The sequence below is a fragment of the Drosophila montana genome, unplaced genomic scaffold (genome assembly GCF_035044405.1).
Source record: "Drosophila montana isolate Dmon_TW-CO22-7 unplaced genomic scaffold, ASM3504440v1 contig_3200_1, whole genome shotgun sequence".
Lineage (NCBI taxonomy): Eukaryota > Metazoa > Arthropoda > Insecta > Diptera > Drosophilidae > Drosophila > Drosophila montana.
The window spans coordinates 2,335,014-2,351,431 of record NW_026998080.1 but is presented as its reverse complement, the minus strand read 5'-3'; the positions used below and the strand labels follow the sequence as shown (position 1 = coordinate 2,351,431).

Here is a 16,418-nt window from a genome sequence, read left to right as displayed (position 1 = left end):
TCGTTTGGCGCACCTTTGACTGCAGTTTCGCTTTGGCGCTGGCTTTGTCTATTTTTGCTGACATTATCGAAATGCCAATCAATGGCAAAAGTTGTTTGCAACTGTCGAAGGCAATTCTCGCTCGTCCCTAAAGCCAGGGCATATAAAATTTAAATGCTACGGAAAAAGGGTCATTGAGAGAAAACGCTGCAGTCGCAGGGACAGACAAAGACAAAGACAAAGCCAACGACACAAGAGTCTACTGCAAAGAGATGCAGAGGCACTTAAACAAACAAACAGCTACTTATATAAATGCCACATTAATGACATATATTCCATGAAATCCTCACTCGCAAAACTCAAAAGTACACTCAGCTATTTATAGACTTGTCTTAACGAGAAGTTATACAGGCAGCATCGCCAAAATTAATGTTAAAACTAAAAATTCATTTTAATTTAGCTAGACAAAAATAAGTCAATTTCAAAAGAAATATCTATATATATCCTGTAATCGCATCCTAGGCAGATTAAGTTTACAATATGCTTGCAAGCTTTTTTTGTCAGGGATTTTTCTTCAAATTGTATTCAGCTTTTTTCTCCCGTCTGTAAAACTTTCCCTTTCTATCTTGAATTCTAAATGTAAAGGATAACAATTCTGGTTAAATTATTAACTTTGATAACAGCTTGGAAATGATCGAACTCAATATGATTTTCATTTCATTTCCCATATAAATCTAAAGTTATAGATAAGAACGTAGCCTAATTTTTACTTGATAGCTTAGTGATTATTGGTACAAGCTGTACAGGTAGGTATTCTCCGTTGATCAGCAATCAGTAAATCAGGACACACAGTTTTATATTTAGATATATATATATATATATAACTGTCAAAGATGTAGCAATACGGTCTACACAATAAATGCGACAGCATGCAGAGGGGTTACAGGTGTGAGGGGTGGTGGTGGTGGCGAGTTTACAAGTTCAGTTTGCCGATGGTGGGTTTGATTGGTCTAGTGGTTTGGTGGTTTTGCTGCATGTGCATTGAGGTGGAAATTGACTACAAAAAGTACTTAAACATTTGATTGTTATGGGTAGGAGCTGCAGGTATGGTGATGGTGATGGGGTTTTGAGTGTGAACGTATTTTTCAATTATATTTTTTATTTGTGCAATGCCTACCTGTTGAATAACGGGCCACAGCCACGGCGGCGCTGCTGGCGTCGTTGTTATTGCCAATGCAGCCGCCATAGGAGAAATGATGGCTAGTCGAACCGGTGCCGGAGACAACGGCTATTTCGTCCAGCTCATGGCCCGGCGAGGTGCCAGCGGATACGAGCCGCGTCGACGATGTGGCCGAATTGCCCTGCGAATTCTTGCGTCCACGTAGCGAGAGCACCAGTCTTTTGGCTGTGGACATACCCACAGCACCGGATGCTTACCGCCGCCTCCTACTACTTCTACTACCTGCCGTGTCGTATCGTAGTCGTCCTCGTCGTTTCTGTCTCTGAGACTCCTCCGGTTGCTGAACTGCAATGAGAAATTGAAATGGAAATGAGAAACTTTTTTCAATATTTGTAAAAGCAAAAACGAAACTTAAGCACAAAAACTACAATAAATGGGAGCGTGTAGGTGAGCTGGAAGTGATCAAAGAGAATATACCCTGTAGAATATACCTTAGAGCAAGAAGAAGAGTAGGTAAATAGCAAATAAAGGTGGATAGAGAGAAAAAGAGAGAGAGAAAACCACAGAAGGTAACAGGGCGAGAAACAACCTTTTTTGCGACCATGAGAATTGCAGAGAAAGGCGACATGTTTATAAAGGAATACCAATGCACGTAAGAAATAATATCTCTCCAACTGCTATTTAATCTAAAAATCATGTTCGAGTCGTCTCAGCTGTTGACCAACAATATTTTTTACCACTTGAGATATCTTAATACAACCATTACACTCAGTTAATAGGTGCTTCGTTAAATACAATGCCGGCTACCAACACTGCTATTTATAACCTTAATAATTTAGCAGAGCTTCAAAGAAATATGTTAATCTTGAACGAGCGCCGACTGAGCTTGGAATTTTCATTTTAATGCCGCCAGAGTGGAACACACGGGATGCTGAAATTTCTTCTCTGTGTGTGTGGGTGTGTCAGTGTGTGCGTGTGTGTCAGTGTGTGCGTGTCGAGTGTCAGTGAACAGAACAATCTTAAATTATGCAAATGCTTGCAATCAACGCGTAAGCAATGCCAGCAACAACAAAAGCAACAACAACTACAACAGCAATGAAAAGTATAAAATAAAGTAAAAAACAAAAAATAAAATGGCACACAAAATGATTGCGACATGAAAAATATGCCCGCAATATTAGCATACATACAGCATTGTATCAGCTGGGAGCGGGAGTGGGGAGTGAGGTGGTGAGATTGTGGGCGGGGCACGTGCTCCACTGTGAAATGCGAGCAAAAGCCGCTTAGGCAAAAACACAAAACGGCAAGAACAAGAAAAATAGGCTACAAATGCTACTTATAGATGCCAATACCCCACAAAAAAAAATAAACAGAAGAAAATGAAAGGAACAAAAAACTGTCGCACACTTCTTGCTCGGGCACTGCTGCCTTATCAATTTAATATTTAATAAGCCGTGGCAGGCATAAAGAAACGCCGAAATGCTGAATGCCTCCAAATATATTCAGTTGAGTGTAAAGTTGATAACCTAGCAAATGTGTTGGAGCACGCAACGCTTTCGATTTCAATTCCGATAACGATTGCTCTAACGATTACTTCTATAAGCATAAACAAGCCCCAAGTCAAACCGCACCCCGCATTATATAATATTAAAATGTGTGCCTATGTATCTATATATCCACATAAGTATATATCTATTTATATATAAATTAACTTTTAGGCTCGCTCGACTTTAAAGTCCTATACTGATGGCACACACGCACACACACACTCGCACGCACGCACACATCTGCGACTTGACACTTGTACGTGACGCATAACAAATTTGAGGGATTTGTTGCACTTTGATTGAATGTTCGCTGGCGCCGCAGAGCTAAATATGATTTATGTGCTACACAAATACACACCCACCCACACACACAAACACATGTGACTCAGCTCAGCTAATTTGTGGGCGTGGCTGCACGCTGCACGCCGTCATAACTCTTGGGATACAAACTCGTGCCCAACTTATTGCATATCCGATTTTTGTAGCATGTGAAGTTTTTGATTACGAAAAGCGACAAAAAAAAAAACACAAACTACAAATTTTAGCCAAAAACTGTGCGAACGGCTATTGCCGGATTGTTGGCCAGGTTGACTACATTCCGGCCAAAGCCAAAAGGCAATCAAGTGTTGCCAAAAACTATGCAAACACGAAAATTGCCAAAAACGCTACCCAATGCTTCACAGCCAGTTTTCAAATACAAACCCAAAGCCAAGCCGAAATTGCAGTTGCACACAGCGTAGCAGGAAGAGTGAGAGAAAGAAGGAGAAGGAGAGACAAAGAGAGAGAGGGAGCGAAACTGAGTGAGTGAGCAGGCTGCAGCGAGGTGAGAGAGCAGCAGATTGCGGACAATTGTTTGCGTTGTGCAAGTGTCAACAGCATTTGCAATTCTGTTAAATTTTTACCTCTTTTGGGGTTTTGTCAACGCTTTGCTGGTCAGTACCCTGTAATTGACAGGCAGTTGGGGTGTTTTGAGCTATCAAGTTTCTCTTGTTGTCCCTTGCTTGTATTTTATTATAAATCCGCTAAAATGGGCTGCATCATTGTAGAAATATAGAAAAAATAAATAACATTTCATATGGATTTGTAAAAAGTAAGCTGAGGTTAAGGTTCGATTAGTTAAATATCAAAATTGCTATAAAATAATAAAGAAAGAAAAATAAAAATAAAATAAATGAATATCAATTTAAATAGCAGAAAAAACAATACGGAAAGTAAACAAAATTATACTTTTTATACTTGCTTGAAGTAAACTAAAGATTTAGTTCCATATTATATTTATTTGTGCTATGTTATCTATAAGATCTATCTATCTATTATCTATATACCTATTAATCTATTGGGCAAACACTGGGTTCTTTATAGTCTATCAGGTGTTGTGACAAATTTCAAATTTCATTGTTACACTTTGTATGTGTTGTGTCTGTCAAAGTGTGTGAAAATATGGTAATTTCCTTTTTATTTTTTTCTGGACAACTTTTCTTTTTTAGTATGGCAGCTGCTGGCCGCTTGAATATATTAAATATACAATAAAGGAACACTTATATTTATTTCAATATGCATTTCAATTGAAAGTTTAGTCAATATTATTACAATCGCATCGCTTATGTGGCCCACGGGGCGTATGCGAACCAAGCTGAGAGCAGCGGGCTGCAGGGAGCGGGTAGCGGGGAGCGGGTAGCGACAAGTGAGGCTTTAGCCGCTATGCAAATTTGCAAATAGAATGCAATTCAATTTCACAATTTCTCTCGCCTGACAATATTTGAATTTGCGATACGCTTCGCTCTCGGCACGATGCGATCTAATATTCGCATTCAGCATTTTCACATTTTCACATTTTCGCCGAGCTAACGGTACTTGGCTAATTAAAGCTTATGTATACGCAATGTGACTCCGGCTGCGAGTCAGCTGAAAATGATGGTCAGCATTTGTCCATCTCGCATGGCAGCAGCGACAGCGGACTAAAAAATGAATCTCCATCAATCTCGCGCTGACATTAGCAGCGACTGCGACTGCGACTGAGGCAGCGACTGAGGCAGCGACAGCAACAGCGACAGCGGGAAACCCCGAAGAGCGATGGTGACCATGGAGTACAAAAAAGGCAACTAATTACAAAGCTGTTGACAGTACCTCAGCAGCGCGAGCGAAAGGGGTTTTGCGGGTGAGCAGCGGGGTCGGTTTCGCCTTGCTTGCCAGATTAGGGTTCTGATATCCTAGCCCAGCCAAAAGCTTAAAAAATAAAAGCAACACGATTAAGTTGTTCTTCAACGTCAACTGTGCCCGACTGGGAAATACCCTGTCAGCTACGCGGTTCGGTTTTGTAATGGGAATCTTTTCTTTTCCCGAAAAATATTCGGTTCACAGTTCATTTTTCCGCGATTTTTTCAGACATGCGGGTGGAATTTCCCCAAATCCTCTGGTTAACGTGCACCTTCATCAGATAAGGTAACTACTGGGAAAATTTCAGCTTCCTAGCTCTTAGGGTTTGGGATGTGCGTTAATCACCAATCAGTCAGTCAGTCAGGACAAACAGTTTTATATATAGAGAACGTAATTTCTATAAGCCTTAGTTCATACAGCTTTCTTTATTAGAGAAATAAATAAAATGTACGTAAATTAGTATATATGCATAAGCAACTGTATCTATACCTATACCGACCTAGAGATCTTCAGGTTCAAACTGTGAATCTTGCCGGTGTTACAGTAAACACTTACGATTAACGCTTTGGCAATAGTTAACCCCTTTAAGTACACTTAATGTATACAGGGTATACAAATAAAAACCAGGATACGCCCCGTATGCGATTATGCCCAGCACACATTTGTCAGATGTATGTGACAGCATCGAATGGCTCATGACAACCCGTCAGGCTGATGGAATACCAACATCTTTCACGAAAACAGACCACAATTGAGCAAACTAATTGCATTTTCACTGCCATTTTGCCAAGTAAACTGATTAAAATTGGCGCTTCAGCCGTTTTTTTTTAAATCCCGCGGAGGTGCTCAGCGCTGCAAATTTTATTGATTTAAATAATGGAAAATTTCGTTCAGAATTGTTATTATATTACAGGCAAAACGAATTTGTATAATAAATGTGTTGAGAGGCCATGATTTATAGCCTGCCAAAAGTTCCTGATAAATGAATACTTGACGGCAGATACGTCCATTTATTATGTATTCCATAAAATACGCATTTAACAAATTAATAAATATTTCGCCATGAATAAAAATATATTTGCATATAATTTAATAAAAGGTTCATTACTTCGAAAGCGTTTCCTTGCATTTAATGAAGTTTATGTTTGCAAACTGATTCTTTATAATTTAATATGCTATTAAAATACCAAACACTTAAAATGGATTGAGGACAGCTCACGAATTCACAAGCAATTAAATTGGTTAAAAGCGGGGCATAAAAGCATTTAATTTCAGCTAATAATAATACATTTTAGATGCAGAATCGATTTAGGTACAAACAAGGGTCAACATTCAATTAAACGTGAAAGTCTGTTAAGTTTTGTCAAAGTTAAGGTCGAAGCCTTGTCCAAACGCCGCCCCTTAAATGGTCAACAACAAGTTTCAACAAATTTCATAAGGGAATTTATTTAGGATCATTTATTAACCAATTAAGGGTCATTTTATAATCAAAACAAACTCATTTCGAAACTGTTTTACGTTTCGTTTACAAATGGGCTAGGACTAAAAAGGGCCCTTTCCCTTTTAAACCTCCTATCTTTTATACCTACAAGCTATATATGTGCTAGCTGGTACTAACCGACCTTGTCCAGTCCAAGTTTTTAGCTTTAAATTTTAAGCATTCATTTTGTATCCATTTCCCGCCAGCGTCCGCGTCAAAAGTTATATTTTACATATGTATTTGACAATGCGTTTAAAGTTTAACGAATGAACAACCAAAGGCAGCAATCTGCGTTTTCCATTCAATTTAGTTTTGTGACGATTAACTTAAAGCCGGAAAATCGACCTTTTACCCGCATTTTCCACCCTAGACGGGTGGATTTTGCTAAAGGTGTGAATTATGTTTCAAATAATCAATAAATCATTGAAAATGAGTTACGGCCATTTTTTGTGATTTATTCAAAACTCTGTCAAAGCGTGCACCTGCATCACATATGGTTAATACAGCAAAAATGTTAGCGGTCTAGTTCTTTGATCAGTCTTTCAGTCAATCAATACGATAAGCCATCCAGTCAGACAGACAGCTTTATTTTTAGGGACAACAGAATAAATAAAAAGAATTATAAAAATATATATATATATATATTAAGAATATAAACTAATAAATGCCAAAGTTTTGGTTAACATGTCTTGAAAAACAAGAAAGTAGTTTACATATTTTTTTTAACTGGCTTTTCATTTGTAATCTGTCTTAGGACAATAAACAAATTGCTTAGAAAATAAAGTTTGATACACTTAAACTTAACAGGATTGCTTGAGCTCCAATGAGTTCAAACAATATATTATAGTTTATTTATTCTGGCTTAATTTATGATGTTATGTGTGCCAACTATCGTTTAAGAGATCCAGGGCTAAGTTATTTTTATGATTGTGTAACATTTTTATATAGCTCACAGCACATTTATTTATTTCTCTTCTAACAAATCTATGTGATATAGTGATCAGATTGGAGCTGGCTACAGCATAAAGACAATAGCTATAAAACTGGTTGGCATGGAAACATACAGACGAGCAAACGAGCATAGATATATCGACCGTTGATACTGTTCAAGAATATGTTAACTTTATGTATATATATAGCCAGGCTAACGCTCGTTTCGTCGACAGTTAATAAATTAATATAAAAATATAATTTAAACTATATATGTATGTGTACTGCATGGAGTCGGAAATATCTTCTCCTCTGTGTAACATTTTTTCAACAACAGCTATAACTTCTGAATCGCTTTAAAATAATGTTCAGCTGCCAATTGGCAGATATTTTCGAATAACAGCAGCATTACACAAACATTATTCAAGATCGGTTCAATTGTCGATGCTGTCTCTGGGTATATATTTACCCAATGGCTTTACGGCTGTGCGCGTCCTTTTCTTCTTCTTCTTTGCGGGTAAATAAAAATCAAATTAAAAGCACTTAAAACATTTTTTACAGTTCCCGCATTGTTTCGCTGGGCGTTATTTATCGAAGCGATTCATATTGATGGGTTGTAACGGGGGTGTGCCACGCCCACCTGCCAAATGCAAATTGCAGAATGCAAAATGCAAATAAACATAAATGCAGCCAACCGCAGCTGCAATTCGGTTACAGTCGTTACATTTTAACAGCGTCCCCGCACATGGAGCACATTTAAAATTGTTTAATTTGAAATGTTGCAATAGCGTGTGGCAGGTGGCAGCTAGCTGTTGCCCCCGCCCACGCTGCGCGCCCATGAATGATAGTTCAGTTTACGTTGGATTTTTAGCGATTTTCAATGCACAACATAAAATTGCAGCGGCCACATTGTTGCCATGGCTGGCCGCGCAAATATTTAATTGTGCCCAGCTTTCATTTTGTTTTGTTAATTCTATTATTGTAACTATTTTCCGCCCTTTACTTGCCACACACGCACACCAGCACCAGCTCACGCACACACACACACACACATGCTTGGACAGCCGCAGATGCATCACCTGCAGCTCAACCGAACTCTCTGCCTGCGGCTTTGCCACACAACAACTAAACCAACTAACCCAACTAACCAACTATCCAGCCCAAACGTTACACTCACATACATCCCCCTCCCCCCGCTTGCTCTGCCTGTCTCTCTCTCTCTCTCTTTTCACCAAACTATTCTTGGTTCTAACTCGTAGCTGTGCTCTCTTTTTGACGCCATCACGGATGCCGTTTCGCCCAGTTCTGACTGGCAAACGTTGCGCACGAGTTGCAATTTATAACTGCACATACGTGCACACTGCCATCTTGCCACGCCCCCATTCTTTCCGCTCGCACACGCCCCCAATTTTCAGCAGTCCCCTTCCAACACAGCGAGCTGCACATAAACATTTTTGTTAGCTGCGCTTTAACTCCACGCTGCTTCGCCTTTGTGCCGAGGTGCCTGCGTCCGCGTTCACGTTCACGTCTACGTCCAACATTCAGCGCCCTGCGTCCTGTGTTATGCGTCCTGCTTTCGCGTCCCATCCATGTCCCAAGTCTTGCCCCGGACTGCTGCTATTACAGTTTTTGTGATCCGCCGCAGCGCAAATAAACAAAAGGTTCGCTTCGTGCAAAAAACAAAACAAAATAAAATACAACTATGACGTCAAGAACAATAAAAATAACAGAAAGGATATACCCAGCTTAAATACAGTTAGGGTATGCGACACTTCTAGAGAGACACCCAGCATTGGGGAATATCTCTGTGTAGAATATATTTGACTTTCGTATATACAAAGTAAATATACTTTTTGATAAGTTTATCAAAGTTCACTCATTCATTTTTATCGATAAATAACACATTGATTAAACGTCAAAATATTTGAGAATAGTCAGGATATGCCTTTACAACTTTAGAAACTATAAAAGTATATTAAGTATACGTAGTTATTTTATTGAATAATAGATTGAGGACGAATGTTAAGACTTTGGTAGTAATTAGATCGAACCTACTTTTTAAATGGTATTCCTTCTATTGAGAGTGTTGTATACCTCATAAAGTATATTCTGCCTTGTCAGAACTCAATACTGCCCATTTCTATGCATCACAGGGTATGGAACAAAAGGCAACAGAATGCGGGCGACGGGCACCACAGCGTCAGTTGCAGCTATAAAAATAAAGAATGAAGAGGGGGGAGTCGCCACTTGCAGCTGGCAACAAATTTGCTGGTGCAGGCGAAATATGTGCTATCCTGGCAGCTTTAGGCACAGGCAGCAGCCAGCAGCCAGCCAGGCAGGCAGGATGTGGAATGCAGCCGAGAAAAACGTAGAGTTTGGCTTTTCAGAGAGATTATTAATCAATGGTTGGACTTTTGAGCGCAGTCAACTAAAGAGATTTGTTAGGATGCTAAGGGCCATAATCAAGCACTGCAGCGCAATGCCGCACTTGGTTGCATGCCACACGTTGCCCATTTAAGTGGCTAAACGCTGTGTGGCACTCGGCTTTGGGCTTCTCGTGCGCTGAGTTTAGCCTAATTGAATGCGAAATTAACTGTTAAGGCAATAAAGAGCTTGAGCTTATTGCATAATTGGAAACTGCTTCAAGCTTGCCTGATGAAGTTGCATTTCAACGCAAACGCACAACAAAATAATTTTCGCATAAATTCTACACGTCATACAGCATGAAAAATTCAATTTGCCAGGAAGTTCGTGTGCTTGTGTGTGTGTGTGTGTGCGAGTGTGTTTGCCATGAATTTTATCAGCGCTTGTATATGCATGGACTATGCGTCGGCTGTGTGCCTGTGTCCTGGCAGCTGTTGTCTGCTTTTGACAGCTGCCTCTGATCGTTGCCCCCCACACTCCACCGGCGCTGCCCACGCACCCGCTGTCAGGCGTGTCAAAACAATTGTCATTCATTCCCAGCTTTGCTCTAGCTCACATCGCACTCCATCTCCAACTCCAAAATATATCTTGCAATTATGGTCCAGTGACATGTGTTAAGAGCCCAGTCAACCAGCCAACCAGCCAAGCAGCCAGCGAGCCAGTCAGTCAGGCAGTCAACCCAGCCAGCTGGGACTCATTGCAATGCGCTCTCGACATTTCCGCACAGTTATTTTGCCCATTTCCTGTAGCCTTAGAGGCCGCTTTCAGCTCGCTTACATTTTGCGATGTTGCGTTGCGACGCGTTTTACCACGCCTGAAATCAATATCAATAGCTGCGGCAGTCGTCGTTGGCGAGGGGTAGCTTGGTCCCTGTTGTCGCCTGTGATTACTGCTGTCATATTATTTTCACACTTGAAATGTTCCATATCGATTTGCAGTGCTGGTCATTATCAATGCTGCTGTGTGTATGAGTGTGTGTAAAGTGTGTACAAGTGTGTGTGTCTGTGGCACTTTGCCGTCACTCTTAACATGCTTCACTTCGGCCGTGTGGCTTTTCTAATATCCCAGTATCCGCTGTCGCAGTCATTGCACTCACTGTTGGACAGTCCACCCAAACCGCCCACCAATTGGATTCAGTTGGCGCATTTTTATACCCTGTGCCCCATTAAGAATTGCCCAAAGGTTATCTATACTTTGTAAGTCATATCGAGACATCGACCGATATTTGAAATTCCTTGTTTACCTAGTTTGATCTCTCAGTTACTCTCTTGATCTTTTAATCAAGACTGTCCCGAAACGATACAAGCCCGGAATTTTCATATATTTTAAACTAAAAGCCTAAAGTCTGCTTTTCAATATATCTCCGATAAAAAAAGCTTAAGTCTAATCAAAAATAAATTGAAAGTCTATGACAAGCAAAGCTGAATATTGTAGTTTGTTATATTTATACCTCTAAGATGCATAACAATGGGTTGATAGACTAACGAAACAAATAACAGGGTATCTGCGATTCAAGTCAAGTTGACTCGAGATAAGCTCGCTTGTTTCAATTCGCACCAGCCGCCGCCTCGGTCAGGAGTCTGCAAACGCTGCTGTCTGACCACATGGCGTGGGTAATTGATGCTGTATCGAGCTATGTGTGTGCGTGTGTGTGTGTTAGTGTGTGAAAACTGCTGGGCGCCTGGTTATCAATTTTCGCCTGGCGCACATGTTGGTAATAATTTGCAAGTGTGCGCGCATTTTATGAGCAGTCGTGTTTGGCTTGGCTAAAACGAACCTTGTTTGACTTTCGTATTACATAAAGCAAATAGCGAGAGGGAGAGGGGGGTTGGGTGAGGTGGTTAGGCGGCAGGCTAGGCAAACCTCAGTATACTTGTACTTGACTTTCCACAATACACATACAAATACATACAACAAACATATCAAGAAAATGCAGTTTCCACTTAAATTGTTACTGTCGATGGCTGCCGCGCTCATTGCATTGGTAAGCATATTCCTATACCCCCCTCGCCAACTTTCTCCTTCCCTCCCTCACGTGCTCACCACAGAATCGCTTACCCAGCAGCAGGGCCAGATATTTACCTCCGCCAGTATCCGACAACGCAAATGCAATGTCATCCACTCTAATGGATGCCACCGATTCGCCGACATCCACCAACAGCAGCGTGGCTATGGATGTCGATGTCGTTGTCGATGATGATAGTTTGGATGATGGCGATACAGCTACTGCCACAGCTGCTGTCACTGCTGGGGGCAGTGATACTTATACTGCCAGTGATACAGACGCTGCCACATTGGAGCACGTTCAGCGCCGTAGGCAGGTCCAATGCCCGCCAGAGATTACCGATTTCCATATTATACACTTGCCCTGTGATCTCGATATACCGGATATCAGTAAATATATTGACACCTTGCCAAATCAATGCATCTGTGCCTATAATGCTCGCTACAATTCGGAACAGGATTACCGCAATTTCATGATACTCCAGCTTGAGGGTTTCTTCTTTGGGCAATACTCGGAGCGCTTTAAGCGCTTCGAGGTTGATCCGCATGAGTTTGACTATATTTGAGTTTGACAATAATTCTAACAGATTCTTCCCACATTCGAAATAAGGAAACGCATCTAAAAGATCGGTGGAAAAGGGAAAGATATACCCGTATAATAGGAAGTCGTGTATGAAATTTGGCTACAAATTTGTATCGAAATTGTACCACTTCATTATACAGAGTTTCCATTAAAGTGACTGCGTAACAGTGGAACTTTACGGAAACTTGTGCAATTTTAATTAACCTAATAAGGTGAACTTTTATATCAATTTAAAATGTCTGCAAGGAAATTAAATTGTCATCAACCCCAGAAAAGAAAATAAGATAACATTTCCATAGCTTAGGGTTCGATTGGCAGTGGCACCTTCATATTGTTGATGGCCATAATCAATCAAATTTTGTATTGGGCAAATTCATTTAGCCAAGACGCAGAGCGTGGGGCTTGCGTGGAGGGGCAACAAAGCAAATAAGGTGATACGCTTAAGTGATTTGGTGAGCGGAATTTGCGCGATTTTTATCTGCCAATTCGCATAACATTTGTGTAATTTGTAATTTCGTGGATCATCAATCAGCTGTCGTCTGTCGGCAGCTGTCGGACTGCGATTTCGTTTGCCCACAGCTGAGCGTGGAACTTAACGCATTGATTTATCGATGAGTTGCCAAAAAAAAGGAAAGAAAATGAACAAAAAAACGATTCCTGGTCGAATCTAATTAGAGACATTTGCGGCCACGCCCAATTGCAGACTGCACACGTTTGCATTTGAGGCCAGGCCAGGCCAGCCATGAAAAATGTTGCCTTTATGGCGTCTTCCTGCATCCGGTTTCCGGCCAACTCAGCCAACTCCGACTGTATATTTATCTTGCTCTGTGTTTTGGCTTTGTCGCTAGCTACATAAATTACACTGTGTTGGCCAGGTCCTTTGCCAACTTTCGCCAGCACCCTGCTCCCTCTGAGCCTTGTCCAGCATATTTAATTGTGCATTACGATTATTTTACATAACTATAAAACTGATTTATGCATGCCTGGCTTTTACGTTTTCATTAAATTTTCTGTAGGTTGTTATTAAAATTCCTCTCCCAAAAAATGCGTACATCAAATAAGTATTTCAATTCCATTTCAGCCACAAAGCGTACAGCATTCATACAGCTATGAGTGAGAGTGCAACATAGATTTCCATACTACGCAGATACCCTTTAATCTATTTTCCAAAGCCCCGTCTACGTTAGTTACCAAGACTTCAAACTGGTATTAAACCGAACCTTTGTTGACCGGGAATTACATTTTTCTATATGCTACGAACAGTTAAACAGATTAATTGTATAAAACAACCGAAACAAAATATGTTCCGAGCAATATTTATAAAATGTATTCAACTTATGATGAATTGAATTCAATTTATATGCCAAATAAATATTTCGATACATATATAAATGTTTTCTTTACTTTTTCTATTTAACTCTTCGTTTGGAAAACTTGTTTTGACGTGAACAGGAAGAAAGAGAGCAAGATTCCGATATTGGTAAAAGCAAGGAATATTTATAATGCATTGCATTAAAGCAGATGAATATTTGGCTTCCTTATGAAGAAAAATAAAACTTTATTCACAGCAAATAAATTAAAATTCTTGTTCCTGATCAAATGAAAAAAACTTATGAAGAACTTTGATAAATATTATGGGGTTTCCTCCCATTGGGCATACCTTTATACTAATTTGGTACAGGGCATAATGATTGTCTCCCTGGGTTTTTTCTTCTTTTTGGCCCCACACTTGAGGCTGCTGGCAACTTTTCCACATGAACAGAGTGAAAAGTTGAAATTGAGTTTCGTTAATGCAGACATACACACACGCACACGCTCATATACACGCACACACACACAAGCTGGACGATAACACAAAGGCAGCGGCAGCAGCAGCAGCAGCGATGTCGTAAAAGCCGAGCAAACGCCGAGACGCCCGGCAAAAACTCCCAGTGGCAAAGTTTTTGGCGCAGTCAACAACAACAACAACAACAACAAGAACTAAGAGCTAAGGGGTAGAGTGGGAAGGAGGCAAGGGATTTAGAGTAGGGGCAGCAACAGAAAATGCCGCATGGCTGTTGACGACGAAAAATCCACAGGCGCAAAGTTGCCGCAAGCGAAGAGGTGCGCCAGACAGACACACTTTGAATAGAGAATATACTGGAGACAGAGTGAGCGAGAAAGAGAGAGAGAGAGAGAGAGAGAGAGAGAGAGAGAGAGAGAGAGAGAGAGTGACAAAGGGGGGGAGATAGGGAGAAAGAGGTTTAGTTAAGGGGCAGCATTTAAAATTTTAATGTCTTTGCAATAAAATTATTGACTCAGCTCGGTTCGTTGACTTGGCCAGCAGCTACCTCAACTTATCAGATTTTGGTAGAACAGGCCAAGCCAAGGGTGCACGAGGGGAGTGGGTTGGATGGGGGCCTTAAAAACTATGCAGGTGGGCTCTAATTTAGAAACGGGGCCAAATTGAAGAAGATGAGGCTGTTGCTACTACGTTTTAATTAATATTAAATTACAAATCAAGTGCATGCAGCTGTAAGCAGAAAAACACAAGGCACACACACTTACACACACACACTTGCTTCTACTGGCAACAGCAAAATTTATTTGTGGCAGCCGCATTTGTGAACGCTTCATTCAGTTGCCGAAATAATTTTGTATCATTAAAATTTTACGGGAATTTATGTTGCTTGCTGTTATCCTTGTTGCTGCCTTCCTTTTTCGTCGGACACGTCAATTTCTATGCAAAGCTCGTTTGTCTGCCTTTTAGTTTATTTGTGCTTCTTGTATTACTTATTTTTTTGAATGCTTCACCCCTCAAAAAAGTAGGCAGCTTGGTCAGCTTGGCCCCCAGGCTCAGCTCGAGCGCGCCTCTCGCCTGGCTCCTCTTTGGATTTTATTTATTTATTTCCGGAAACGTGCTCTGGAGATTTTCTAAGCATACTTGTGCGCCAGCAACAAACTCCCAATGGTGATGCGCTTAGTTAGCATACACACAAATACACACGCACACGCGCACGCACACACACACACATACATAGGAAACATAGCAACAATCAGCCGCGTCCGCTTTTCATGGAGTTCATTAAGTTTTTCGCGTGCTCATCCATTTGCCTTTTCAATGTGGCGCGTGTTTTCGGCCCGTTTCGCACTCTATATATATATCCAGTAATATTTAGTTTACAAGGGGTATATTGACAAATCATATGCTTGTCTGCAAATTTTACAAATCTTTCATTTTCACGAGCTCTTTAGGTTGTTTCGGTTGGCTTATACCCTGTACAGCAATTGTTTCAGAAGCAAATAAATATTAATATATATAGCCAATTGATTTTCCATTGCACCTTAATATCTGCACTACAATTAAGCTTTTACCTATCTAGCAAGTAGACAAGAGTTATATTAAATTTATGCCAGCACACTCTAGAGAAATTTAACTATGAAAGATCTTCAATTTTCACTAATGTTCAATTGCACACATAAAGCACAGCTTTTTAGTCGCACACTTAGAAAAGCAAAAACATTCCAGTTTCTTGTCTCTCCAATGCCAAAGAGTCCCTAAAGAGCTTGCCCTCAATGCTTTATAGTCTAACCTCCTGGCCAGCGCCCGGCCCTATGTTCACGCCTACCCCTGGTCGCCTCTTAGCTGAGCTCTTTGCGTGTGTCCCAAGCGTCAATTGCCGGGCTGGTTTCTATGCTTTTTGGCCCCCGGTCCAACTTGTGAGCATTGACCAGCGCCGGGCGAGGCCTCCACGCCAACGCCTAATGAAAAAACAATAAAAATTTTGCGCTTTTCTGCTTTCCCAAGTGGCTGTGAAATTTTGATGACTTTGTCAGCTAACGGGAATGGCCAAAACTCATAGCACAAATGGACACGCAGCATTCCTCTCTATAAAGCGCCCTCAAGTAGTTCCACGTGGAGCCTCATCGTCAAACGCTCTTGAGTTTAGTTTACAGTAATTAAGTTCACAGTCTTTGAACAATAGCCAAATGCTTGAACAAATTTAAAGACGTTTCTAATTATTTTCCTGGGCCCTAATCTTGAGTTGAGCAGTTACGTATTAAGCTCCAAGGCATTTCACGGAATTTCAAAGATATAGCGTATTCTTTAGATAATAGCGTGATGAGTTTGATGCACGAAAGTTTGATGCGGAT

At 40.7% G+C, this 16,418-nt stretch overlaps 2 protein-coding genes across 7 annotated transcripts in view; one reads left to right on the top strand and one right to left on the bottom strand.

Moving 5' to 3' along the window:
• The window catches only part of LOC135431613 (cyclic nucleotide-gated cation channel beta-3), an 81,790-nt gene that overhangs the window by 49,485 nt on the left and 15,887 nt on the right, over window positions 1-16,418 (bottom strand). For all 3 annotated transcript variants that reach the window (XM_064686828.1, XM_064686829.1, XM_064686831.1), the window contains exon 2: window positions 1,157-1,504. In XM_064686828.1, coding sequence (XP_064542898.1) covers window positions 1,157-1,394 — 238 coding nt within the window. In that variant the 5' untranslated portion in view covers window positions 1,395-1,504. The remainder of the gene's footprint in view (window positions 1-1,156; window positions 1,505-16,418) is intronic.
• On the top strand, window positions 11,550-12,518 carry LOC135431848 (uncharacterized). 4 transcript variants are annotated; one of them, XM_064687187.1, is made up of 3 exons: window positions 11,550-11,681; window positions 11,746-12,091; window positions 12,160-12,484. In XM_064687187.1, the coding sequence occupies exons 1-3, from the start codon at window positions 11,628-11,630 to the stop codon at window positions 12,189-12,191; spliced, it is 432 nt and encodes a 143-aa protein (XP_064543257.1). In that variant the 5' UTR covers window positions 11,550-11,627; the 3' UTR covers window positions 12,192-12,484. The 4 variants fall into 4 exon arrangements, with proteins under 4 accessions (XP_064543257.1, XP_064543255.1, XP_064543259.1 ...); XM_064687189.1 differs by having other exon boundaries at window positions 11,553-11,681; window positions 11,763-12,091; window positions 12,160-12,518; XM_064687185.1 differs by having other exon boundaries at window positions 11,746-12,468.